We start from the raw sequence: 26,437 nt of genomic DNA on the forward strand, positions 1-26,437 counted from the left end.
CCGGCATAGCACACTTCACAGATCCGTCACTGGCTTGAGAGCATCAAAGAAATTAACATTTCTAAAACATATCCGCTAAAACTGTTATATGTAATAAATTAAGGCAGATTGCCTCGTGTATCATGAAAGCCTAAGAATGGCAGCTTACCTCCCCTGCACGGTAGTCTTCTTTTCTATACCCCCAGGTAGGACTATTGTGACTTCCACTTTCCTGTGAAGAACATTTTCTTTCATCTCTATAAGGCTCTGTTGGGCAGCTCTTCCCACTGGAGCTAGGGCGCATTTTCCATCTTTTTCGGTGTTTATGACAGCAGGAGAGATTGGTGGAGGAGGAGCCCGGCCCTTCATTTTCCTCCTTTAAGAAAAAAAACCAATAAAAAGAGAGAAGTTTTAATTTACTATTATTCAATCAATTTGTACCTCGCTTAATCTATTGTAAACTGCGTAGAACTTAACGGTATTGCGGTATATAAACTGTTATTATTAATTATATTTTCTTAAAAGGCATGCATTATGAAATGCCATCTATTATGTTTTTCACAGAAAATAGCAACTTCTGAGCCAATTATGTTTCACATTTTATTAAAGCTCTTTTTCTAATAAAATATGACTCTGATATTAGCATAAAGTAATATTTAGGGGGAATTCAGCAAACCTTGACTTCCCACAGGATTCGGCAACCTGTGAGGTTCTGGTGCTCCAGGTTGCTGAATCCCAGGGGCGAACAGAATATCGCTGCTTGCAAGCCACCTCACAAGCAGCATTATTCCCATCGGGCTACCTGATCAGGGTCCCCCCATGACTTATCCCTCCCAATACAAGACCTGCCCACACCCCACAAAACAAGCCCCCAATCACCCTCCTCTACCTCTTGCTATCATTGATGGTCTGAGAGGATTCAATGGGTCTTCAAACAGGAGTGATGTCCATTCACTCCGGCCCAGTCCTGTACCAGCAAGGGACAAACTCTAGCCCTGAAGACTGGGCAGGTTGAGAAGACATCAAGGTATATGTGGCACATTTCTATGAGAATAGGGAGAAACCTGGTTCTACTGGCAAAGTTAGTGCGCAAGAGGTGGAATGTCCAACTAGTTCTGTAGATGAGATGGGCAGATGGACAGCTCTGATACAGAGACTGGGTCCTTCCAGAATAAGGTTGCTTACCCACATTAAATGTGGGCCAGGCAGTTTCTTTTGGCACATATTAGGAAGAAATGAAGTGAGCAATTGCACAGCTGCCCTTCAGGAAAACCCTATACCCTGAATTTTACAAGTTTTGGGAGCTGTTTGCAGCAATTCCAACAGACTTAGTGCAACTATTTGCATGGTCCCAGAGAAACTATAGGTTTGATATCAGATGCAGTTATTACAGTCCCATATGTACCAATTCTAGTGACTTCTTAAGTTACTTGTATGGTCCTAGAACCTCCAAAAGGGTTGATACCCTGATTGATGCACCTAGACCAAATCAGGTTTATGACAGGGCAATAGTTAACAGCCAACACATGGGTTTTATTGAACATCATTCCTAGGGCCAGGAGGTCATAAAATATTGGGCTTGTTCTGTCATTATATGCCATAAAGGCATCCGACAGGCTGTTGTGGTATTTTCCTTTGGCAGTGCTTCCAAGGTTCACTGCATCATAAATCCTGGGTAACAGGAAAAGGAGAAAACCCAACAGTGGATGAAAGTCCAACAACAACAGCAAAAGAAACTGTGGAGAAGATGTTCATGATGCAGGCGTTTATTCAGTCAACCAGTCTTTAAGCCCGTGATATTAACGGGTGCTAGAATAGATTTGTGTGTCTGTCTTTCTTTCTTTCTTTCTCTCTCTCTCTTTCTCTCTCCTTGGCCGCTGTATGTCTGTCTGTCTTTGTTTTGGTGTCTGTCTCTGTAGCCCCCTGTCCTTCTGTGTGTGTCTTTTTTTTTCTGTTTGTCTCTTTCTCCTTTTTTATTTTTTATTTAAATCTGTCTCTTTAGACCCCTGTTCTTCTGTGTGGTTTTTTTACTGTCACCTTCAGTCTATCTCTTTGGCTGCTATCTGTATTTCTTACTTTTGGTCTCTCTGTCTGTGTTTGTTTCAGTGTTTGTCTCTTTGGCTGCTGTATGTGGGGGGGTTTTTCTGTGTCTCCTATTATTAATCAGCATTCCCTCCCCCTCCATTTCCCTCCCCCCATACTACTTCCCTGTGCAGCAGCAGCGTTTCTCCTACCCCCCTTTCCCTTCCCGCGGTCTGGCCGGCTCCCTTAGTCCATTTCCACACCCCCCCCTTCCTTCCCTTCCTGTGGTCCCGACAAACCTGCGACTCCAGCAGCATCTGCAGCACTGTACACACGCTGCTTCGGGGACTTCTACTGCCCTGATTTGCTCTGCCACGTCTCTGATGATGTTATCAGGGACATGCCAGAGTAAATCAGGGCAGTAGAAGGCCCCGAAGCAGCGTGTGTACAGTGCTGCAGCCTGCTGGAGTCGGCAGGTTTGGAGTCGGGACCGTGGGAAGGGAAGGGGGGGCAGGAAGGGACTAAGTGAGCCGGTCAGATCGCAGAAAGGGAAGGGGGGGCCGCAAGGGAGTAAGTGAGCCGTTCGGATTGCAGGAAGGGAAGGGGGGCGGCAAGGGAGTAAGTGAGCCGGTTGGATCGCGGGAAGGGAAGGGAAGGGGGGGTGGCAAGGGATTAAGTGAGCCTGAAGCCGCGAGTGTGGGGCCGTTTTTGCAGCTGCGCAAGGTGGAGAGGTGAAGAGCAGGGAGGCTTGTCTGGCGCGCATGCGAACTCCTACTGCTACAGCCCAACGTATCAGGAATCAGGGAAGCATGCAGTAAGAGTGCGCATGTGCGCTTAGCATTTTATTATTATAAATAAGAAGTTACAATAAAAATCCACATGTGCACAAACTGAAGAGGACTGAACATGGACCGTGTTTCGGCTAAAGATGCCTTCCTCAGGGGTCCTAAGAACTGTAAAATAGTGTGACTACTCTGTTTAAAAATATGTATGTGATGAGCTTCAAAACTAGATTGTAAAATAGACTTAAGTGAATGTGAATAATAATGAATGGGGCTAATAAATGTGCAGATGGCGTCACAAGTGTCTGTTATATGAAAACTATGAAAGTGTGTGAGACACTAAATTGAAAAATAGATGTGAGTGGATATCAAGATTAAATGGTGAAAGACAAAAAGAGTCCTTAAACCAAAGATGCGAAAGCATGAATGTGAATGCATATGTGCAAAATGCGAACAATTAAGCAAGAATAGTGAGGGAAGATTAGACTCAAACTACATACCAGGACAGTAGCCGCTCAATAATTAGATAAACATTTGTGGATAAAATATATTGCGGATTAGAATCCTTAAAACAACAAGGAAAACAAGAAATAAAAATAAAGAGAATTTTAAAAAATATAATAATTAAATATCCAATAAAAAGATATGCTGAACAATGCTCAACCAAATTAGAAATATCAATCGGAATAAAACACAATAAAAATAATATGGTAAAAAAAACATGGTGATAAAAACCTAGTAAAAGGACTATGGTAATGGAAAACAATGGCTGAAAGCAACTAATGGAGACAATCATAAACCTATGAGCCAATTCTTCTTGTGAAACTGATGGATACCACTTAAAACTGACCACACGTGACCAATCATAAAGCATATAAATGCAGCTCTTGAGGGAAACCAAATGGTAACCCCTTTAAGATTGGAAGCATGTGACCAGAAGACCAACAAAATCCTGGGCACAGGTTACAGTTAACGGATGCTTGTCATCTTCCTTCGCTATTCACAGAATAATTAGGCAGGGGTGTCCCTTCTCTTCCTCATTCTTTCATCTTGCTATAGAAACACTGGCTCAGTTAAAACAGGGAACTCCAGAGACTAAGGGCTTCTCAGGGATATGTTACTCCAATAAAATGCTGATAAACAAATGCTTCCCAGTCAGCTTCACATTTACACTGGACTCCTATTTATGGTCATTTGACTTGCAGCAAAATACTGCAGATTTAGATGATTTTGACACCGATTGTCCCAGGATAAAGATAATATTTATATGGAATAAGAATTGAAATTATGGAATGATTCTCTTTAAACATTAACCCCTTTTTTTACAAAGCCACGTTAGGCTTTTTTTAATCACTGGCTGTGATGATATTAGCTCCGACATTCATAGGAATTCTATGCCATTCTTTCAAACTATCTTTGTGCTACGGGCTTCTTAAATCAACCAGGAAATGAGAGAATGAACAAATCTGCCATTCTTCTAGATAACTTGGGTTATTTCAGTGTATATTGCTTCAGCATCTTCTTTAAAATATGTCACAGAGCTTTTTTTTTGCTGATTTTGAGTACACGCATGTTGATCTCCTCATGTCAGGATGGCCACACCATGGGTTCTTTATGCAAAAAGGAGGCCTGAAGTCATCCAATATCTCCTAATATTACCTAGCTACCCAGCTTGACTATAGGAGTGGTTATACCATGAATGCATGTCCTTATGGATGGGACTGGAATGGAAAGGGGTACAAGGGGATGATATGGTGGCTTTGCTAAGCCCCCCCTCCCTATGTTATAAGGGGATTTAGATGATATGTTAGAAACATCCCTTAACTGCGCATACCCTGCAAATTTGGCCACAAGTATTTAAGGTCCTGAAGAACTCTGTGGGTAGTTTACCCTCCTTGACTCCTCTTAGTTGGAATCCAGCCCTCTCTTCTGCAAATTATTCACTTGAACCCAGCATATGGAATGCCTTGGGTTGCATTTTGTTGCATAAAGTGAGATGGTGACCCACTATACAACTCTGCAGACTGCTCTAGAGAACATAAATTGTCTTTTACACCCAGCATTATTACTTACAAATACTGTAAGATGATTATTAACACAGCACCCATTAAATCAGAACCTCCCTGAGGCTGTGTCCTGATTGCCAAACGTTCTATTAAAAAAAAAGTCCAGAAACAGATTAAATATCTTTGCTATACCAAAATCACTTGGAGTGGCGATTGCCAAATGTTCAATTTAAAAAAATATCCCAGAAACAGATTAATATCTTTGCTATATCAAAATCACTTGGAGCAGTGATCTCCTCCCATGGTTTCCAGTATCACCTCTATGCTGACGACTCCCAGATCTACCTTTCTGCGCCAAATCTCTCTACTGAAACCCAGACCAGAGTCTCAGCCTGCCTGTCTGACACTGCCACCTGGATGTCTCACCGCCATCTAAAATTAAATATGGCTAAAACAGAGTTGCTCATCTTCCCACCTAAATCCACTCTCCACTTCCCTCATTCTTCCTCTCTGTGGAAACACTCTCATCCTTCCTATTTTGTCTGCTCATAATCATCTTTAACTCCTCTCTCTCTTTCACCGCCCAGATACAATATACCCCTAAAACTTGCTGATTCTTCCTCTATAACACACATGTCAAACACAAGGCCTGGGGGCCAAATCCGGCCTGCCTGGGGGTTTTATGTGGCCCTCAATGACTGTGTCGCATCTAAGTGCCTGACTGTGCAGCCCCGGTCTCAGCGGCGCTCCAAGCTCCTCACCATGCTGCCTCAGTACCCATTTGCAGGCAGAAGGACCCAGTCCCAGTGTAAAAGCTAGGATGGAGCAGAGCGCTACACAGACGTGCTTGACCACGCCACAGGTGTCTCAGGGCGAGGAAGAATCTATACTTCTACTAAGTATCTTAATAGAAAATTCTGCCCTCGACTTAGCCTGTGTTTTAGATTTCGGCCCTTTATGTGATTGAGTTTGACACCCCTGCTCTATAATATTACCAAAATCTAACCCTTCCTCTCTGAGCACACTACCAAAACACTTATCCATGTTCTCATCACCTCACACTTAGACTACAGCAACTAGCTACTCTCAGGCCTTCCACTTACCCATCTTGCACCCCTCTAATCCATCCAGAATTTGGCTGCACAACTCATATTCTGGAAGAGCCGCTTTACTCACATTACTCCTCTCCTAAAGTCACTTCACTAGCTTCCCATCCATTTCCGAATACAATTCAAACTCCTCTTACTGACACTCAAATGCACTCACTCAGCTGCCCCTCACTATCTCTCTTCACTTATCTCCTCCCATGATTCCCCCCCGTGAGCTCCGCTTAGCTGGTAAGATCTTCCTATCTGTGCCCTTCTCTTCAACTGCCAAGTCTAGACTTCGTCCCTTCTGCCTTGCTGCACCATATGCTTAGAACAAGCTGCCTGAATCCCTACGACAGGCTCCATCTCTGGCAGCATTCAAGGCCTGTTTAAAAGCCCACCTCTTTGAGAGTGCTTTCGACTCCTATGAAGGAAAGTAGGTGCCTATATGGAATACTAAAGCAACAGATAAAATACACACATAAAAACCATGAACAACTGAAAAAAAAGCAAAATAATGCAAAATAATAAAGAAGTAAAGAGAGCAAATCAGAATGACACCTTTTTGCTCGTCTGCAGAAGGAAGAACTAAAGGAGCAGCAGAGACCGGGAAAAAGGAGGAGAAACTAAAAAGCTGTGATTGACATTGTATTGTATTGTATTTATTGAATTTGATATATCACCTGCACAAGAGTATTAAGAGGTTTATAAAGCTAATAATATAATAGGCACATTGAACTACCCTTTCTGTCCTGGATGGGCTCACAATCTAAACCAGTGTTTCGCAAACTTTTCGGCTGGCGGCACACTAAATCCAATGCCCCAGCCAGAAGGCCCCCAGAAGTGCATGGGCGTCGATGCACTTCGGTGGAGGGATCCGGGAGGTGCGGGCAGAGGAGAAGAGATGCCGGCGAGGAGGAGAGTCATCTGCGCCAGCTGACTTCCTACAGGATGTGCCTTTCACCGCGAGAGGCACGTCCTGTAGGCAGTCAACCAGCGTGGACTACTCTCCTCCTCGCCAGTGTGCCACGGCACACCTGAAATCTCAGAAGGCACACAGTTTGCGCAACACTGATCTAAACTAAAGTGCCTGAGAGAAAAACATTGGTTATATATAAAAGATAAATTGGAGGAAGAATCCCCAGAGAAAAACATCATAATATTAACTACAGGAAGCTCCAACGTATCCAGGAAATATTACATTTATAAAAAAAAGTGACAAAATGAATATATAAATTATAATCAAGGAAAAATAGAAGAGTAAAGATAAAAGAAAAATTAGCAAACCCAACAAAAAACAGTCCTGCTAAAACAGTAAGCTGGTCTTTGGAGTGGTCTGCCATTAAGGCAGCCGAAAGCAGGACCTTCCCCAGCGGGCCAAAGTAGGAAGCAGATCAGATAACTAGATGCTGAGGTAGGAGAAAATCAAGACATCTTCTGCAGACTGCTCATGAGCAGGCATGGACAACCCTATGGTTTAGCATACCTTCCTATTGAATTGGAAATACTATTATTTATGTGAGTAACCGTCCACCCAGACAACACTCTGCCTATATATGTCCACCTTCTAGCTACATGCTATTGTATTTAGACATCTTTTTAAAGATTAGTGCTTAACCAGAATGTTGGCATTTCCACACGTTATATACATGCGTACACACATATATATGTTCATGTCCTAATCATTTACATGCATATTGGGTATTTAAATGTTAATGCCTTCTTTACAAAATTAACTCTATAATGTGCTACAGCACTTTAACCTTTCTCTCAAATGCAGTGTCAAAAAACCAGCTCCCGCCAAACAAGAAGCGGTACCACATACCCTTCTTCTGCTATATAATGTTGACATTATCAAGACCTCAGCATCACCACTTGCAAATTCTTCATTGATAACAGAGCCCCCCAACCTAATGCACACCCATCTTAACTGCAGGCCCCAGTGAAGGAGTGGCCTAGTGGTTAGGGCAGAAGCCTCAGCACTCTTGTAACCCTTGGAAAGTCACCTAACAATCCATTGCCCCAGGTACCTTACTCAGATTGTAAGCCCACCAGGACAGATAAGGAGAAATACTTGAGTACCTAAATGTAAACTACTTAGGCCATAAGTGGTCTATAAATAAAATCTGATCTACTTAAGCCATTGCCCAACACACAACAGTGCTCAAATCAGGTGGCAGCAACAGTACCTTCAAATGATCTTGTGCTATGTTAACTCAGGCTGCTCAAAGGAAGGTAGGTCACATAAAAACATACAAACCTGCCTCCAGAACATCAGGGTCTAGCATAGGAAAGCCTAGAAGAGCTGCACAGAGGTGGCTTAAGCAGTCTGGGGGGGGGGGCGGGATAGTGAACCATAGAGAGTAGGACCCAGGCCCATAAGCCACTCACCACCATAACCCTCCCCCTCCCCAAAGCTTGAAGAATGAATGGACTGAAATTTGGCAGCTAAAATTTACTGCTAAGAAATGCAAGGTTATGCATTTGGGCTACAAAAACCTGAGAGAATGGGACAGTTTAGGGGTGAAGAACGTTTGTGCACAAAAGAGGAGCGGGACTTGGGGGTGTGATAGTAAGTGATGAGCTTAAGGTGGCCAAACAGGTTGAAAAGGTTTCAGCAAAAGCTAGAAGGATGCTAGGGTGCAGAGCGACAGGTAAGGCCAGTAGGAAATAGGAGATATTGATGCCCCTGTATAAGACTCTGGTGAAACCTCATTTAAAATATTGTGTACAATTCTGGAGACACCACCTTAAAAAAAAGATATAAACAGGATGGAGTCAGTCTGATCTACTAAAAAAGGCGTATGGGAACGAACTTAAAGATCTCAATATGTATACTTTGTAGGAAATGCGAGAAAGGAGAGATACGATAGAGACATTTAAATACTTATGTGGTATAAATAGGCATGAGGCCAGTATCTTTCAATTGAAAGAAAACTCCAGGGTAAGAGGGCATGGGATGAAGTTAAGAGGTGATAGGCTCAGATGTAAGCTAATAAAATACTTTTTTTTACAGAAAGGGTGGTAGATGCATAGAATAGTCTTCCTGCAGCAGTGATGGAGACAAAGATTGTGTCTGAATTCAAGAAAGCATGGGACAGACACATGGGATCTCTTACGGAGAGGAGGAGATCCCAGTGGATGCTGTGGATGGGCAGACTGGATGGGCCATTTGGCCTTTATCTGCCATCATGTTTCTATAGAATTACCCTCCCCCCCCAAAAAAAAAACCCCAAACTTTATTTAATAACACTGGCATCAATAAACTGTTTATTTGTTCCTTGCAGGAGGAGGCCAGAACAAATGTGAGAGACAGAGCAAGTGAATAGTCAATTTTTTGCACTGTTTCAGCCCATCACAATATGTGCCCTTTTATCTTCTTTCCAGTGCTGCTGCCTTTTCAAACAGTCTTCCTCAGAAGGAGTAGGATGCTGCTGTGTTATGCGTGGAAACGTAAGAAGGACAAAATCTCAACTGCACTCTACAACAGACTAACACGAAAACTTGGCAGAAAGGGAAAATGATTGTGTTTACACTCTTAACACTTTTCCACAAAACACAGGACCACAGCCTGAAGGCAGATCCCACAGGTCACAACATACAATCACAGCTGGAGTCCAAGGACGGGAACAATTTAGGGGAAGGGGAGGAAGTGAATGATACTGAACACCGTTTGAGAAGCAACTAAGAGAAGCAGTCACTCTCAGGGAGAGTGCTGCAGCACCCTGGCATCTTTCGCTGCAGTCGGATACCCTTCTCCTTTGCAATGTCTATGATCAGACGCTAAGAAGCAGATCTCCCCCGACACAGGGTAGGGAATTTCAGCCCAAGCAAAATTCTCTCAAGCAGCCACAGCAACCTGCAAAAATGTTAAAGCCGATTGCTCACTAGTGTTCTGAGTGAAACACAGACTTATCCAAGTGGCTAAATAAAGAATTTACCTGGCACTTTGTCTTGTGTTTACGTCTCTTTAAACCACAGGATTACACTCCCCAAGAGGAAAATAAATCTGGTTTCTCTGGTACGGGGTAAGCAGCTCAGCATCTGCAGCGGACAGCCTCTTGTGTTTCTATGCAAAGTGGCAGACAGCAGAGTAAAATAGGAGGGAAGGCCCAAGCCCTTTGGACCTCCACCTATGGAGGTTACTCATTAATAGAAGCTCTGGGAGAAGTGATGTAACATTAGCACTCCCTATCCTGGGGCACTGGCACAGCGATACACATACCTTACATTCAGCTACAGAATATACAGCATGTATGTAAATTTTTGACCGCGCTGACAATGTATGAAGCACTTCACAAGAACACCATATGCTGAGACAGTGTCAACACAATGACTAGCACATATCCAGGGCTGGATTATTGGGTCTCTGGCAAACATATTTGGGGGCCCCTACCATAAACCCCCATTTACTTCTGTACCCCAACCACCACCTCTCTGACTCACGTTTTCTCTGCCTTCCCTCCAGCCCCCACTCCCAATCTTTATACATGGACCTCCCCAAATACTAAACACTCCAAAATAAATAAACATAGTAATAATGATCTTAATAACAGTAATAAACTTACTTCCTGCAAACTCAGAAGAAATTGAAGCAAAATTAGAAACCACCCATATGCTTATACAGGAGCAAAGTCCACATTGGTACAAAGGCCACTTTCAGCTGACCCTTTTAAACATTTGAATACTATGAAGCATGTCCAAAACGTCATCATACTTACTACACCAATACTCACTATGAATACTAGAACATATAGTCTAAATTGTAAAGTAGGTGATGGGTTACCATTCAATAGCTTTATTTAATCCATTAGGAAAATAAGAATTAAAGTGAGAAATCCAGCAACATTCACACCACAACAGCAAAGAAAATAATCCATGTTAACCCCTTGGGCATGTTTTTGTGTTACTTCCAGTACGCAGAACCAAAGACTCGCTAAAAAAGACGAGAATGTTGAAAACAATGTGTGACCATTAATGTCCCAGCAATTAAAATGACTTCCACTATATGTTCTATGAATCGTGTTTTCAAAGAACACAATTGGGGGCATTTTCAAAACATTAAGATATCCAAAAAAATGTCAAATCGTCACTTGGACGTCCAAGTGCCAATTTTCAAAACCATCTTTCTGGACATCTTGCAAGGCATCCTAGCCACTGTGCATCCAAAACTAAAAGGGAGCGTGTTGGAGGTGTGTGCTGGGTGGGCTTTGGGCATGTTTAGACTTGGACATCTTGCGATAATAATCGAACCTTTCACTAAGGCCTTCTTAGATGGAACTTTGACATTCTAAGCTAGATCTGTTTTAAAAGCATCCAAATGCCAAAAAGTTACCCAAACTGACCAGATGACCACTGAAGGGATTAAGTTATGACCCCCCCTCCTCCCTCCCCCCCCCACACACACTTTGTATCCCTAAAGGCTGGTGAACCTGGACCTGACACGGTCCATGTTTCAAAGAAACACTCCTTCCTCAGGGGTCCAAAAGTGTATCATATGCAGGGAAACCTTATGGATAACAACTGGAAATAACGATGCAGTGAATAGCTGGGCTAGCTGTGTGAGCTCCTACATGGTACAGGAACCAAAACATCCAAATGGTCTGCATTTGGATGCTTTGAACGTGAACATTTTTGTGGCTGAAATGGCAAACAAAGTTGGACATCCTAAGATTGGATGTCCTGGAGGCCAAGACATTAATGTTTTATTTGTATTTGATATACTGCCATAGCTGACAAACAGAAAAGCGATTTACACAACTAAAATTGAGGGGCAGCATTGAATAATCAGAGCCAATTTCAGCAGGCTGCCCAAACAGGCAGGAGCGAGTAGGCATTGAACAATGAGATGGAAGGGGAAAAAAAGAAAACGAGATGCTGCATCTCTCTCTCTCTTCCACCCCTAGTCCCATTACCCCACTGGATCACCAAGGTGACAGGCAGATAAACCCCCTACCATGAGGGGGCTTCCAGTTCCGAGGGTAATGGCGGGGGAACGTTTTGAACTTGGACAGTTTGGGGAGAGGTGGAGGGGGGACATCCCAGTATTGGAATAGCAGGGGATGCTCCAGGTCAGGCGTAAGATGCACTGACATAGCTTTGTATTTGTGTGGGGCAGGGGGAGGGAGGGGGAAGGTTCTGGTACTGGAATAGGAAGGGGTATAGTAGGGCAGGAGTAGGGTGCATTGGTGCATCTTTATTCATTTTTAAAATTTTCAACAAGTGTAAGATAAGATACAATCATTTTATATTTTAACATCACTTAGGTACTCCTTCTACATATTGTAAATTCGCTGAATGTCCAGCTCTCTTGAATGTAAACCGCCTAGAAGTCGCAAGATTGTGGCGGTATAGAAGAATAAAGTTATTATTATTATTATTATTAATATACCATCAAAATATAACTCACATCAAATACCCCCCGCCCTCCCTTATACCCAACAATTGTTCTTAAGCATAATAATTCAGAAAATATTCCCTCCCCCCTCCCCACCCTGGACATGTATGAACAAAGAGAAAAAAGTAATATTCATTCTGTACAATATTTTGTTAATGGCTCCCAAACATCCCTAAATTTCTTAAAATGCCCCTGCTGTATGGCTATTACCCATTCCTCTGTAAAGAGAGTTCAGCTAAAATTATTTTGGGGTCACTTATTCTCTATATCTACTTCCTTATGGAATGACCCACCTCTTTCTTTCTGAACGATTACCTCTTAACAAATGTTTCATAAATATTTGAAGACTATATTATTTCAAGCTCTTTTAGAATGATGATTAAGTTTGTCTAATTTAAGTCATCCAGTTTTATTCTGAACCATGTCAAGCCCTATTTTTTTTTTAGGAAACATGCATTATAAAAGACCATAAATTAGATTAAATTAGATAAGATTATTGAGGCTGTTCTTTGTTAATGCTATGTGGAATGAAACACTTCTTTACCTCTGGTAATGTCTCTGAAAATTGCCTCCAGAAGTCATAGAAACCAGAATCAAGTTGCAAGGAGAAGGGGGGATTGTTTCCGAAAACCAACAAAATCCATCTCCTCACCCTTCACAATCTAAGCATCCAAGAAAAGCTGGCTAAGGCCCATTTAACGACCTGGTTATCTTTGATGGTCTTTCCACCCAGTGCAGGCACTCTGCTCTTCTCATATCATAACCCCAGCATTATCACTTCATTTTTCCCCTATGCATAGGCAGTAGAAATGTGTGAGGCAGGCCCCATCAATATTTTGTCCAACACAACGTCCGCAATTAGAAAGCTTGGGGGTTGGCTGAATATTGATTTATTTGGCCCCTACAACTAAAAAGCTATGTCATTGCCCTGATATGCATTCAGCTTTAGGGTTAAATCAAAATTTTGCATTGCTCTCAGATTCCCAACCCTTCAACTTTCAGAATAAGGCCTCTAGCCTAGTGTTTTTCCAATCTTTTTACACCTATGGACCAGCAGAAATAAAATAATTATTCTGTGGACCGGTATTGGTCCATGGCCCGGCGGTTGAAGAACACTGGGCTAAGTTGTGGGCCAGGCCCCGCCCATCTCTACCCAATCTTCACCCCAGACCCCGCCCCCATAATAGTACTAATTGCACCTTGCACGTCCCGTGCCTCATCTGGAAGCCTTCCCTCTGACGTTGCAACGTCAGAGAGAAGGCTTCCGGTGCAGGCATAGGATGCCCGTAGGAGCCACTGCCCGTGGCTTTGTGCACTGAGTCAGTGAGGAAGAGGGAGCTGGCTCGAAGATAACGCCACATCGATCGCACCGTGGACCGGCGGTTGAAGAACACTGTTTTGGGCCTGATGCAGGTGCTGGCCCTGTGGACCGGCAGGAAATTTCTTTGGACCAGCACTGGTTCATGGACCGGTGGTTGAAGAACACTGCTCTAGCCACTGAGGGAACAGAGTGTACATTTCATTTTCAGGACTCCTGTAAGCTAGAGTGGCGCCTCTGTTTTAATGCATAAATCATAGCATGTGTTCAGATAATTCAATGTAACTATTAATTGCACCAAAAATAGTTTCCAATCTTACATATGCTTAGAAGAGTGTAGTCCTCCCAGGGACAAGCCCTTTAGGAAAACCCACCACCTAATCGATGAGCAATGATGGATTTTTAAACTGGGTACTTTGCAGCCAGATGGTTTAAACAGTGAAATGAAATGGCAAGTTTTCCCGTGAAATGTTCTCATTGAAAAGTGTTTTTTAACTGTTCCAGTGTGAGTTTGTAATTTTTGAGTATATTGACAGATTGATGACATAGAACGCTGTGACGTCATCGCATCATGACTATTATACGTAGCCACTGTTGTCTTTTTAAAAAGCGGGTGTATACCAGTTTGACGTAATAAGACTTAGAGAGCTACACAGCGTTCTGAAACAGCACAACTTTGATAAGTGCCCATCTCGATTTAGGCCTTTCAAATACATGTTTAAGCTTCATTTATTTCAGATACATAGTTGAACGCATAAGATGAGCGTCTATGAGCTTTATTTTGTGGTGCAACATAATATAAAGAAGTTTCACAGATCCAGAAAAGAACAGAAAACCTTTCTCCTCCATCAGAATAGGACAGACCAACTGTAAAACTTGCATAAACACATACTATGTTAAGCGTAATCTTATTTAGAAGACAGGGAGATTATCTGGAGGGCTGCTATATATAGAACATTTTTCTTAATAACAGAATACACCCACAGGTGTGGTGCTGGTGCACCCGAGGGCTGTTTGTGGGATTCACAATACTGTCAATACCATCCTTCCCTGTGTTTCAGGAAAAAATACTGACAAAGGACTGAAATTTAGCACATCAACAGCTCCAGCTCTTCTCACAATTTTGTTCTGCACTAGCAAAGGAATAACAGGGAAAAAACCCCACAAATGATAACATATTAACACTGGGGTTTGCTAAACCAGGGAAGAGCTTCTTACCACGGGCCGGTGAGATAAATGCTCCGACGCTCATATGATTAGAATAAGCATTGGAGCATTTACCTCACCAGCCTGCGTTAAGAAGCTCTTCCGCAGTTTAGTAAAAGGATCCCTAAATTATTCAAGAATACAAATTGTAATATGGCACACAGGAGATAGCAGAGGGTCTGAAGGACATAAAGAAGTGTATCGCAAACTGTATGCCGTAGGGAGATTCTGGGTGTGCTGCAAGAGGCACATCATGTAGGCAAGTCAGTTGGCGCCGGCTCCTCTCCTGCTCTCCACACCTCCTCACCAGCGTAGTCATTTTAGGGTTAACAAGCTCAGGGCCCTGACTGGAGGGCCTCCGTGTGTAGTTGTTGATGTGATAACATCACACATGCACGTGATGTCATCGCACCGTTAACTATGCATGCGTTGAGACCCTCCAGTCGCAGCCTCGGGTTTAGTGTGCCATTTGCTTGGAAGAGTTTGCGAGACACTGACAGAGAGATCAAATTTCAAAGCCATTTCTTTGCATAATAAGTTTACCCACACACAGATGGAGTGTGCAGTTCTTATATAACTTCACTAAGAAAGTAAATTTAAGCACACATCAGGAAGGTGCTCCTCCAGGCAGGGAGCAGACTTCTGCACATACTTTTGGATTTCTAAAAGTATGGTTGTAAGCTTCCATGGAAAAAGCATTGATGGAAATAACAAGGGCAGATCTGTGGGCATGCTTTTCCTGTTTGTATTTTCAAAGGGAATTTGTTCCCTTCGATAACAGACAAAAGCCTGTGGGTAAAAAGATTTAAAAAAAAAAAAAAAAATGCCCGCAAACCATATATGCACATTGTTTGCAAGCTACCACATGGTCAAAAAAATAACATGGGCTTCAAAAATTGCCTGTTATTCCAATTGTATTTAAGATGGATAATAACAGGTTAGGATCCACTAAATCAAAAGTGCTGGATAGATCAAATTGCATGATAAGAGCCTGTTTTCTATCTAGCAACAGTAGTTTAATCTCAGCTATCAGTGTTCCTAACAGAGTTTCCGTACTAAATTTACTACAGAATCCAGACTGTGAGTTATGTAAAATATCAAGTTTGTCTTATTATTTCATCAACTGTGATGCAACCAAACCCTCCATGAGTTTCACAAGAAAAGGGATCAACGCTGCAGGTCTATAATTCGTTAGTCACTAAGGAAGTTTTTGGATCTTTAATTATAGGGGTGTGAATTGTCTCACCTAAGGAAATTGGAAATCTCTCTGAGGAAAAAGATGTTAACCTCTGAGGAAACCAATGTTAACCAGTCCAAAATTGTAATTCCAAACTGCAAAGATGTGTCTTTTAACAGCTGTGTAGGACAACCGTCCAAGAGATAGTGAGATCCAGAAAATGTATTAATTAGTTTGTTCATTAGCAACCATGACTCTTGTCAGTGGGAATCACATCTCTATTTACATTTAATAGATGGTCAATGAAACCATTAAAACTCCTATCTTTAGTATTAAATTTAGCAGAAATATTCTATTTTTCCTATAAAATAGTCACCTAATTTTGATGATTCATTTGTTGCTACAATTAAATTCTTGGGGTCCGTTAGACCAGTGTTTTTCAACCTTTTTACACCTATGGACCGGTAGAAATGAAAGAATAATTCTGTGGACCGGTATCAGTCCGTGGACCGGCATCAGTCCGTGGACCAGCGGTTGAAGAACACAGGGCTAAGTCGTGGGCCAGACCCCACCCATCTCTACCCAATCTCCATCCCAGACCCAGCCCCCATAATAGTACTAATTGCACCTTGCACTTCCCGTGCCTCATCTGGAAGCCTTCCCTCTGGATGCCCATAGGAGCCACTGCCCATGGCTTTGTGCACTGAATCAGTTAGGAAAAGGGAGCTTGCTCGAAGATAACGCCGCATCGATCGCACCATGGACCGGCGGTTGAAGAACACTGTTTTGGGTCTGATGCACAGGCTGGCCCTGTGGACCGGCAGGAAATTTCTGTGGACCAGCACTGGTCCATGGACCGGTGGTTGAAGAACACCGCGTTAGACTGTTCACCTTCTGAAAAAGATTCTTCATTTTAGAAATACAGTATCTTTATCTATCAAGTTGTATAATAATTCTTAGGGGACTTTTTACAAAGCCACAATAGCAATGCTGAAACAATAAATGCACTGAAGCCCATAGGAATTGAATGGACTATAATGCATTTACTGCAGCAGCATGGCTACCATGGCTTTGTAAAAAGGGCTCTTAGTTTCCATTTACCAAGATTAACTTATTGTTTAACCGTCTCTCTAATTGTTATATAGTTAACAAAACCTGAAGTTTTATGTTGAACTGTACTTGCTGTACATCGCCTTGGGTGAATCTCTTCATAAAGGCAGTTGTTAAATTCCAATAAATAAATCATTTCCTGCATAGTTGTTTTAACCTCAGTAAATCACTATTAAACCATTTCTTGCTTGTCCTCGCTAATTTCTATTTCATATATCTAGGGGTGATGGTATCTAGGATTTGTTCACTAATTTTATTCCAGTTATCCATTAGTATAAGGGCATATTGACCTTCCCTATCAAGAAATGACGTACGATACTGTGCTGTTTGGCACGTTAATGAGGGCTAAAAGCCAAATATCTTCCCAGGATAATAAACTTCTCTTTATTATGACAGGGGTTGCCTTACAACTTATTATGAGAAACTGGAAAAGTTGGGATCGGTTAAATTATACTTTCTGGTAGGAATCTCTATGCCACATGTTTAAAATGAAACGTACGATTGCTATACAGCAGGGACATTATAGAAGGTTTATGGATATTTGGGAGCCATTGACAAAATTCTGTAAGGAATGACTGTTGATTTTGCCCTTTGATCATACACGTCACTCCTTACAGGGTGGGTGGGTGTGAAGATACTTTTAATATGAGTGCAATTTTTGGATATGTAGAAAGGGGGGGATGATATATGTATTTGTCACAGAATATAATTTTGATTGAATTTAAGTGCTGTTAAAATGTAAAATGTCTGTATAATATGTTGTGCACTTATTTTTGGCTTTAAAATGAATAAAGATTTAAAAAAAAAAAAAAAAAGAAAGAAATGTTGAGGTCAACATTTAAAAAAGAAATGCATCAACCTCATTCCAAAACTGCTCTTATATCTATTTCATCCCTAGTACTATACTGATGCTTACGTTTAGTTGCATCTTGCGATCCTGCTGTGCTATTTGCTTCTATCCTAAAGCAAACTATAATAAGTAGTAGTCTGACCATAAAATTGGTGACCGTATATCATCAAGGGATCAGTTATTTGAATGCTTAGTAATAAATGCGATTAAATTCAGCTGATGACCTTTATTATGTGTTGCCCGAGAGGAAAGTAACTCAAAATCCAAAGTACGGTACCTAAAAAGACATGCAGATCAGCTACCTTAGAATCATTTAAATGAAGATCAAAAAGTAGGTTAATCTCTCATAATAGCACATTATAAGTTAAGTTCAAAGTATTTCTAGCTTAAAAACAAATCATAACATTTATTTGAGGAACAATAAAAAAAGAATGTATTATAATGTATCTAATAGAAAATTAACAAACAGACAGCAGAGATGTGCCAAAAAGACAGGTGTGCTGACTATTTTCACAAACTCTGCTTTATTCATTCAATAACTTTCAAAACACTGCTTTATTCATTCAATGACTCGACATGTACATGCTTTGGCTCAAACGGCCTGCATCAGGAGTCTTTTGAATGGTACTTCACACTTTGTGATTTAACAATTGGCATTTATCGATGCAACAGCGTGATGGGCTTTACATAATAAATCAACATATAGAGAATTCTTGTCGAGTATCCAAAAAGTCACGCTCTACGTAGAGCGCGTCTTTTTGAATATTCGACGGGTTGCATCAATAAATGCTAATTGTTAAATCACAAAGTGTTTGGAAAGTTATTGAATGAATAAAGCAGAGTTTGTGAAAATAGTCAGCACACCTGTATTTCTGGCATATCTCCGCTGTCTGTTTGTTTCTGATTCATGGAGGTGCTTCTCCTGTTATCTACGTCTAATAGAAAATTGTCACGTTTTCTACACAGATACTATTTCCAAAGCTGGGGAACTGAAAGAGTCTAATAAACTTATACAGAACCATGGTGCGGCCTCATTTGGAATACTGTGTGCAATTCTGGAGGCCACACTACCAAAAAGATGTGCTGAGAGTAGAGTCGGTGCAACAGATGGCCACCAGGATGGTCTCGGGGCTCAAGGATCTATCGTATGAGGAAAGGCTGAAAAATTTGTGGCTGTACTCACTCGAGGAACGTAGGAAGAGAGGAGACATGATCGAGACGTTTAAGTATATTACCGGCCGTATCGAGATGGAAGAAGAGATTCTCTTTCTCAAAGGACCCTCAGCCATAAGAGGGCATCCGCTCAAACTCAGGGGCGGGAAATTTCATGGCGACACCAGGAAATATTTCTTCACCGAGAGAGTGGTTGATCCTTGGAACGAGCTCCTGGTGCAGGTGATCGAGGCAAACAGCGTGCAAGAATTTAAGAGCAAATGGGATGCCCATGTGGGATCCCTTAGAGGGTTAAGCCAAGGGAACCTGTCACCGGGAGTGGGATCCCTAGGATAGTAGACTTGGGGGTGGGTCAGTAGAGTGGGCAGACCTGATGGGCTATGGCCCTTATCTGCCGTCATCTTCTATGTTTCTATATTGTAAACTGTTGAAGCGATACCTCTTTTGTCAGATGAAATATGCCTCTTAATGTGGTGGACTTTTATGGTGTTGATTGGTAACAAGATCATTTTCCTTAGGGCACTTTTTGTGATGAGGTTTTGTAATGTGTTTTTGTATGTAGTTTGTATTTTTATTATGTAAAGTTGTGATCCTCCTTGTATAAAAGGTGGAATATAAATAAACTATATTCTATAAATCTATCCCGCCTCCTAGTCTTCCTTTTCTGGTGACAAAATTTTAAAACCGGAAGGGCAAAGTTTGCTAATAACTAGGTCCATTTTTAACCATGTTAAAACATAAGAATAGCCTTACTGGGTCAGACCAAAGGTCCATCAAGCCCATTAGCCCGTTCTCATGGTGGCCAATCCAGGTCATTAGTACCTGGTCAAAATCCAAAGAGTAGCAACATTCCATGCTACCGATCCAGGGCAAATAGTGGCTTGCGTCATGTCTTTCTCAATGACAATGGACTTTTCCTCCAGGAAATTGTCCAAACCTTTCTTATAACCAGCTATGCTATCCACTCTTACCACAACCTCTGGCAATGCGTTCCAGAGCTTAACTATTCTCTCTAATAATATGTACTTTATTTCCCATCGATCTGACATTAAGATAGAAAACATGGTATGGGTACTGAAAAATAGATATCACCTGTGTCTCATTTTATGGGTCTAGGATTTCTAGTGACAATTGATTTTACATCAAAACACAATCTCTTACAATGATATCAAGATCTTTTCCTTCCATATCCTATTTTAACATCAATTGATTGAGCATTCAATCAGAACAATCAAAGTTCTAATTCTTGGTGGGTACACATCGCCAGAATCTGACTGATAATTTTCAGCCAGAATAGTAGATACACATCCATTTGCCAAGACTTCTAATTATAGGGAGCCTAATCCCACTAACAAGATAAAAGAAACAATGTAAAGACAAATAATCCACTTTCAATATAAGCATTAACTAATCTAGGCAAAGTCAGGTTAAAAAGGGATCATGGATTGGCTTTTTTAATCAGGCTCTGCAATAGCTGATGTGCGCGTGCAAAATGTGGCATTATCCTTTGATTTCCATTCATTGTAGATCAGTGGTTCCCAACCCTGTCCTGGAGGACCACCAGCCAGTCAGGTTTTCAGAATAGCCCTAATAAATATGCCTGCAGCAGATTTGCATGCCTATCACCTCCATTATATGCAAATCTCTCTCATGCATATTCATTAGGGTTATCCCAAAAACCTGACTGGCTGGTGGTCCTCCAGGACAGGGTTGGGAAACACTGCTGTAGATCACCCTTGCAGCCTCTGAACACAGACAGGACACTGCTCATGTAGACAAGAACAGTGGTGTGCCAGGACACCCTCATTCAATATGTAATGAGCTGAGTCATCCTGACCCTATTTAATGTTTAGTATGTCCCCTCTCTTTGCCGCTTTACAAAAAAAGATTCTTTCACACAATCATGTTGAATGGCTTCAGGATTTTATTTATTGGGATTTTTTCTCTTTGAAGATTTTCTTTTTCCTTCATCTTTCTCTCATTTTAACTATGTTCAACATTACCCTTCTCTTCAAATCACTTCATTGGCTCGTCATCTGTTTCCAAATACAGTTCAAACTCCCTTTACTGATTTACAAGTGCATTCATTCTGTAGCCCCTCAATATCTCTCCTCATTTATCTCCCCTTATGCTCCCCCCCACCCCATGAACTCTGTTCACTGGGTAAGTTCCTCTTATCTGTACCCATCTCCTCCACCACCAACTCTAGACTCTGTCCCTTCTTCCTTGCAGCGCCATATGCCTGGAACAGGCTGCAAGTCAATATGTCATGATCCAGCAGTATTAAAATCCAACTTAAAAGCCCACTTTTTTGAAGCTGCATTCAACTCTTAACTCACACTCACCATCAGATACCTATATCCATCATATCATTCCTTCTGCTAGAAGTTCCCCAACCCTGAGATGTCCTGTCTGTCTGTCCAAATTAGACTGTAATCTTTTCTGAGCTGCTGAAAATTCAGTGCCATAGTATAAAGCTTAGGCATGGACTTAGTCAGCCTAAAGTAACTCTCCAGTCTCCCACTGCTCTGTAACCAGAGCTGTGAGATCTGGATGTGACAGAAAAAAAGGAGGTCTGACTATTAGAATGACTCATGATGGCACATTAAGACAAGTTCAGTTCCTTTATGGTGTCCACTATAAAACGATGGACAGGTGCTGACTTAAACAGCCGCCGAACAGAGGGGTCATCATTCACATTAGGGCTCTCAGAGACCAGCTGGCTAATTATACCGCAAATGATAACCAGGTCATCCAGGGTGGACGCAGTATCCATGGTATCAGCCTGCCAGTTCAGTCCATCTGGATCCAAGATGACAGGGAAACTGGGGGCCCAAACAGAAACCCTCACAAGAGAAGGCTTTGACAGGGAAGCTGGTGCAGTGCCCATCAGGAGGGGAAAGTCTGGAGAAAAGCCACAGATAGGGACTGACTTCGGCTCCTTGTGAGACCCAGAAAAGGTCTGCGAGAGGTCTCAAACTCTGTGCATATCTGCGCTTTGCTTTACCATCAGAAACAGGCATAGAGCGAGATTTTCTGCCCATTTCCCGGACCCAACCTGTCTCCCCTGGAGGATCCTGAGGAGGTGAGGCTCAAAGGTTTCCCCTCATGCTCCACAGCATGCAGTACACGGATGCTCCTCTGCTGATAATCCGGTGCAATTCACACATGAATTCAAATCTACAGAGGTAGAGGAGGAGGCCATCCTTAACGATTTTCAATGATATTGAAGGGTTGTGAGGCAGAAATTTGAAGTTGAAAATTTGATTGCTAAAAGTGCAAGATGGCTGCTGCCAGAAAATTTGCGCCTAAAATGCCTTGAGGCGACTTCCCAGAAGTTAAAAAACCAGCGATTTGGGGCTTTTGGTGGTGGAGGACCCGAGTCCTATCCCCAGAAATGACTGAAAACCCTGTTTTCAGACAGACACACACACACCCAATTCTCTCATAGGAAGTAATGGGGCTGTACTTAGTCTCCACAATGCCTGCCTGTCAGCTCTGTCTATGTAGCTGAAATGAAGGGAAATGATTTTCTGCCTCAGCTTTTCTCCAAATAGCTCCATCTTCAGGATCTTTGGGCTGCAGGTCAGATAGACCCTGACCAAAACCTCCACCCCCACAGAAACTCTCCACGCGACCAGGGGCAGGAAAAAGCAGCCTGTGCCCTAATACCCCAAGGCTATTACACAGGGTGCATCCAGCCTGTACTTAAACCTCTAACAAGATCAGAAGCCAAGCACGCTCCCAAGAGGATGGACCCCAAGCTCCAAAGGCGGCACACAGCTCCACAAGTTCATTCAAAGTCTGCCCTGTGGAGCAGCAGTTTGGCATCATGGAACTTCATCCTTTCCCAGGCAGGGAACCCTCCAAGGGTCTCCAGGCACTAGGGCCACAAAAAAACAATAAAAATCAAACTTAAGTGAAAAAAATAAGAAAGGAAGTAGAGCAGATCAGAAAGACTTCTGCATGATTCGCTTGCAGAAATAAAAATGGCATGGGGCTCTGTATTCCTCTGCCAAATTGGAGGAGTAGAGGAGAGAAAAAAGTGTTGGATTTCTGTAACACCCAATTCACGGGTTGGAATGTAATGACTCTAGTGTGGATGTAACAGAATAGTACCTCTTTGCCCATGCTTAATGTTTTGAATCAGTATCCTTCAGTGTTGGTATCTCTGTAGTAAAATCCTTTGCTAGTATCAGGCAAGAAATAAATGATGCCTTACTTGGTGGCCTCTAAAGATAATGGTCTCATGCTTTATATTGAGGATAAGAAATGGTCCCTCAAAGTTGGTGCATATTCAGAATTCCTGAAGTTCTATATTATCAATGCCAATGGACCTGGATCAGAATTAGGGGATCTAAAGAGTCTCTCCATACCCTCTTTATGGGTACAAAGATATCTAGCTGGAACAGCTATGGAAGATGTACCTAAATATGGCAAATATATACCACGAGGAAAAGTCTATAAGGTGGCCCAGTGCTTTGTGATGGGAGCCTATTTTATAAAAGCATCTGTGCATCCAGATTCAATTATAAAATACCAGCGTGACCCAATATCAGTGTACCTTACATTTAGATGCCAATAGTTACACCAGCCATAGACAATGCTCCCTCTAAGGAGTGGCCTGGTGCGTGCAAATGTTTTTTGTGTGTGAACAAGTTCTAAAAAACAACAGTTCTTGATCCAAGTAATAGTAATGCATTTCTGTATAGCACAAAAAAAAAAAATCACACATATGTTAATTGATTTAATTTAAATAATTTTATAGAGTTTAATTTAGTTTGAAAGTTGGGTTGGATCACTATTTTTCTGACCTATCATGTAACAACCATGTAAAATGTATGAGCAATCATTCACACACTTCACTTAAGAGGAAACATAGACCTCTGGGCTCCATGAAAAAAAGCAGATATTCAGTACGTGATGCAGAAATTCACACACACACTCAGTGGAGCATTACTGAAAGCTCTGCTTATGCTACTCTGATTTGGGCTCTGGTGAGCACTGCTATCCTTCTTATCTTTGGAGAGTACATTTTCGCTGTGCGCCAAAGCTGAAAAACATAATTTTCAATTGGTAATAGCAGCAGATACAAACTGGAATTCACAAACCAACCATGCATATGAGATAAGCCTCAAACAGTACCTTATTTTAATAAAATAACTTTTAAGTCTTTTAGGATTTTAAACACGTGCAAGGTGTACAGAAAATCAGTATGGAACAAAACTTGTGTAATTATATAATAGCAGAGTGAAAATGATATGGTATCGGCCACACCCTGGATGACAACATAGGAGGGACACTGAATGAAGTTCTATGATGTATGCAAATTAGTCAAATCAAGCCACAATAGTTCACCTAAGCTATAAGCAGATTTGCAGAGCTCTACTGTTTGCATCTGTGCACTTTTCACTCTGCACTGATGGAGGAAGAATAGAAAAAGAGTTGCATCCCCTCCTGGGTTGCTGAAATGAATTGGCATCCTTTCCTGTTTCCTTGCCATGAAAGGCCACTAGACTGCAGATGGGAAGAGAGAAGCAAGAGTCTAAGACACTAAGAACAGCTAATTCACCAAGGGCCCCTCTTATAAAGCTGTGCTAGCGATTTCCGCACAGCAAATGCAATGAGGCCTACTCAGTTCCTATGGGCTTCATTGCATTTGCTGCACTGGAACCGTAGCTTTGTAAAAAGAGCTCCAAATGTGCTAGATCACCATGGAACACACTGCAAATGTGGAAAATAAAACTGCAAATAGTTGTGAACATTTTCTGCTAGCACTGATTTTAGGGGCGTTAAGAATCCTGCCAGGCTGCCAGGAATACCATAGCTGGGAACATAAGCATTTTGCTCCCCTTGTGCTGTGGAGCTTTTTCCTAGGCCAGAGGCACCCAGAGATACTACTGCTGCCGTTCACAAAAACCTGTGAGTAACTTGGACAGCTCACTTTGGTTTAGGGAGCAAACTAAGAGGTGCTAGAAGATTTTGAAAAATATCTGTCCAAGTACAGTCCATCCTAGGAGTAACAGACCATATAGGGGAAAGCAGGGTCCGTTGCTTCAAAAGTCTTTATTACTGTTCTCTCTCTGTTTGTGTAGGATACTGAACGTTCTCCCTCTGTATATGCAGATTACTTGAGTTTGGAGAAAGAATACCAAATCATTTCTTGAAGCTTGGTTCCAAGTGAGGGACAGGAAATAATTTTTATTTCCGAACGATGTAAATCCCTCTTGCTATGGTATAACATCACACAAAACATAATTTGTTGGACCGGAAGCATCACGAGGAGGCGAACTTGGGTGGTACCTACTTTTGAAAGCGTTTTCTAGCCTCTTTGACGGTGAGGTTCCTGAGGAAGGGGTTATACCCTGAAACCGGGCTTGGTCGAACCCACTGTGGCCAGTGCAAGAAATGGTTGCATTTGCCATGATTGAATGCCGCCACGAAAACTGTGTTGGCTGAATCGCTATATGCTGTTTCATCTGAAGATAAGTTCTTTTGATTTTTCCAGTATATGCTTCTAAGCTCTGGTCCTGAGGGTACCTGGACAATAAGTTTTGACTAAACAACAAAATCTCTAGCAGGCAGTAGTCTTTATTTAATGTATTATTTAAATGAGTTTATTAGTTACACTACATAATCACTTCATATGATTTATGTACACTGGTGTGTGATTAGGAAACTGATTTAGCTCTGTCTCCAGGGATTCTAGCTTTATTGACTTAAGGAGCCGTGGCTCCATGCGAGTGGAGTTTGGGTGCCCTGTAAGGCTCATAATCCCACACTGAGAAGTCACCTGCACATTTAAAATATTATAAGTGTTTTAAGTATTCAGACCTTCCGGTTTCCCGGAAGGTCCCGGTTTCTCCCGGTTTCATCTCCAGGCACTCCGCAGCTTTTTTATGGCATTAAAAAAAAAAAAAAAAACATCTTCAGGCACCTGAACACTGACATGAGCTGGTTACTTCACAGACACCTCACAAAACCTTCCCCAGCTCTGTTCCTTACCATACGAAGAAGGCATTTTTCTGAAGGGCAATTAAATTTAGCCAAAACTAGAAGCAGATCAGAGCCCGGTGTTTGTACAAACAGCAACCTGCACCTTTTTAAGCATATCTGCAATGCAAGCTTTGAACTGCAGGGGGAAAGAGGATCCTTGTGTCTAGCCATCAGCCTCCTCTCTTCAGGACATCTCAAAATGCCCAAACTCTAGACCCTGGAAAAGGATGTCTTTCTCTCATCAGTCTCATATGATTGCTTACATCCCAGCCAGTGTGTGCCCTGGAATGCAACTGTGAACATACCACACACAGGCACACAGATTCCTCTCCT

General features: G+C 42.0%; 1 protein-coding gene across 9 annotated transcripts in view; it reads right to left on the reverse strand.

Annotated features, from left to right (window-relative positions):
- The window catches only part of COBL (cordon-bleu WH2 repeat protein), a 398,758-nt gene that overhangs the window by 266,176 nt on the left and 106,145 nt on the right, over window positions 1-26,437 (reverse strand). For 8 of the 9 annotated variants that reach the window (XM_033930509.1, XM_033930508.1, XM_033930507.1 and 5 more), the window contains one exon: window positions 149-355. In XM_033930509.1, the coding sequence (XP_033786400.1) occupies window positions 149-355 (207 nt within the window). Of the gene's footprint in view, window positions 1-148; window positions 356-9,818; window positions 9,947-26,437 lie in introns of all 9 variants that reach the window. The other variant, XM_033930510.1, reaches the window with a different exon arrangement.

The sequence above is a fragment of the Geotrypetes seraphini genome, chromosome 2 (assembly GCF_902459505.1).
Source record: "Geotrypetes seraphini chromosome 2, aGeoSer1.1, whole genome shotgun sequence".
Lineage (NCBI taxonomy): Eukaryota > Metazoa > Chordata > Amphibia > Gymnophiona > Dermophiidae > Geotrypetes > Geotrypetes seraphini.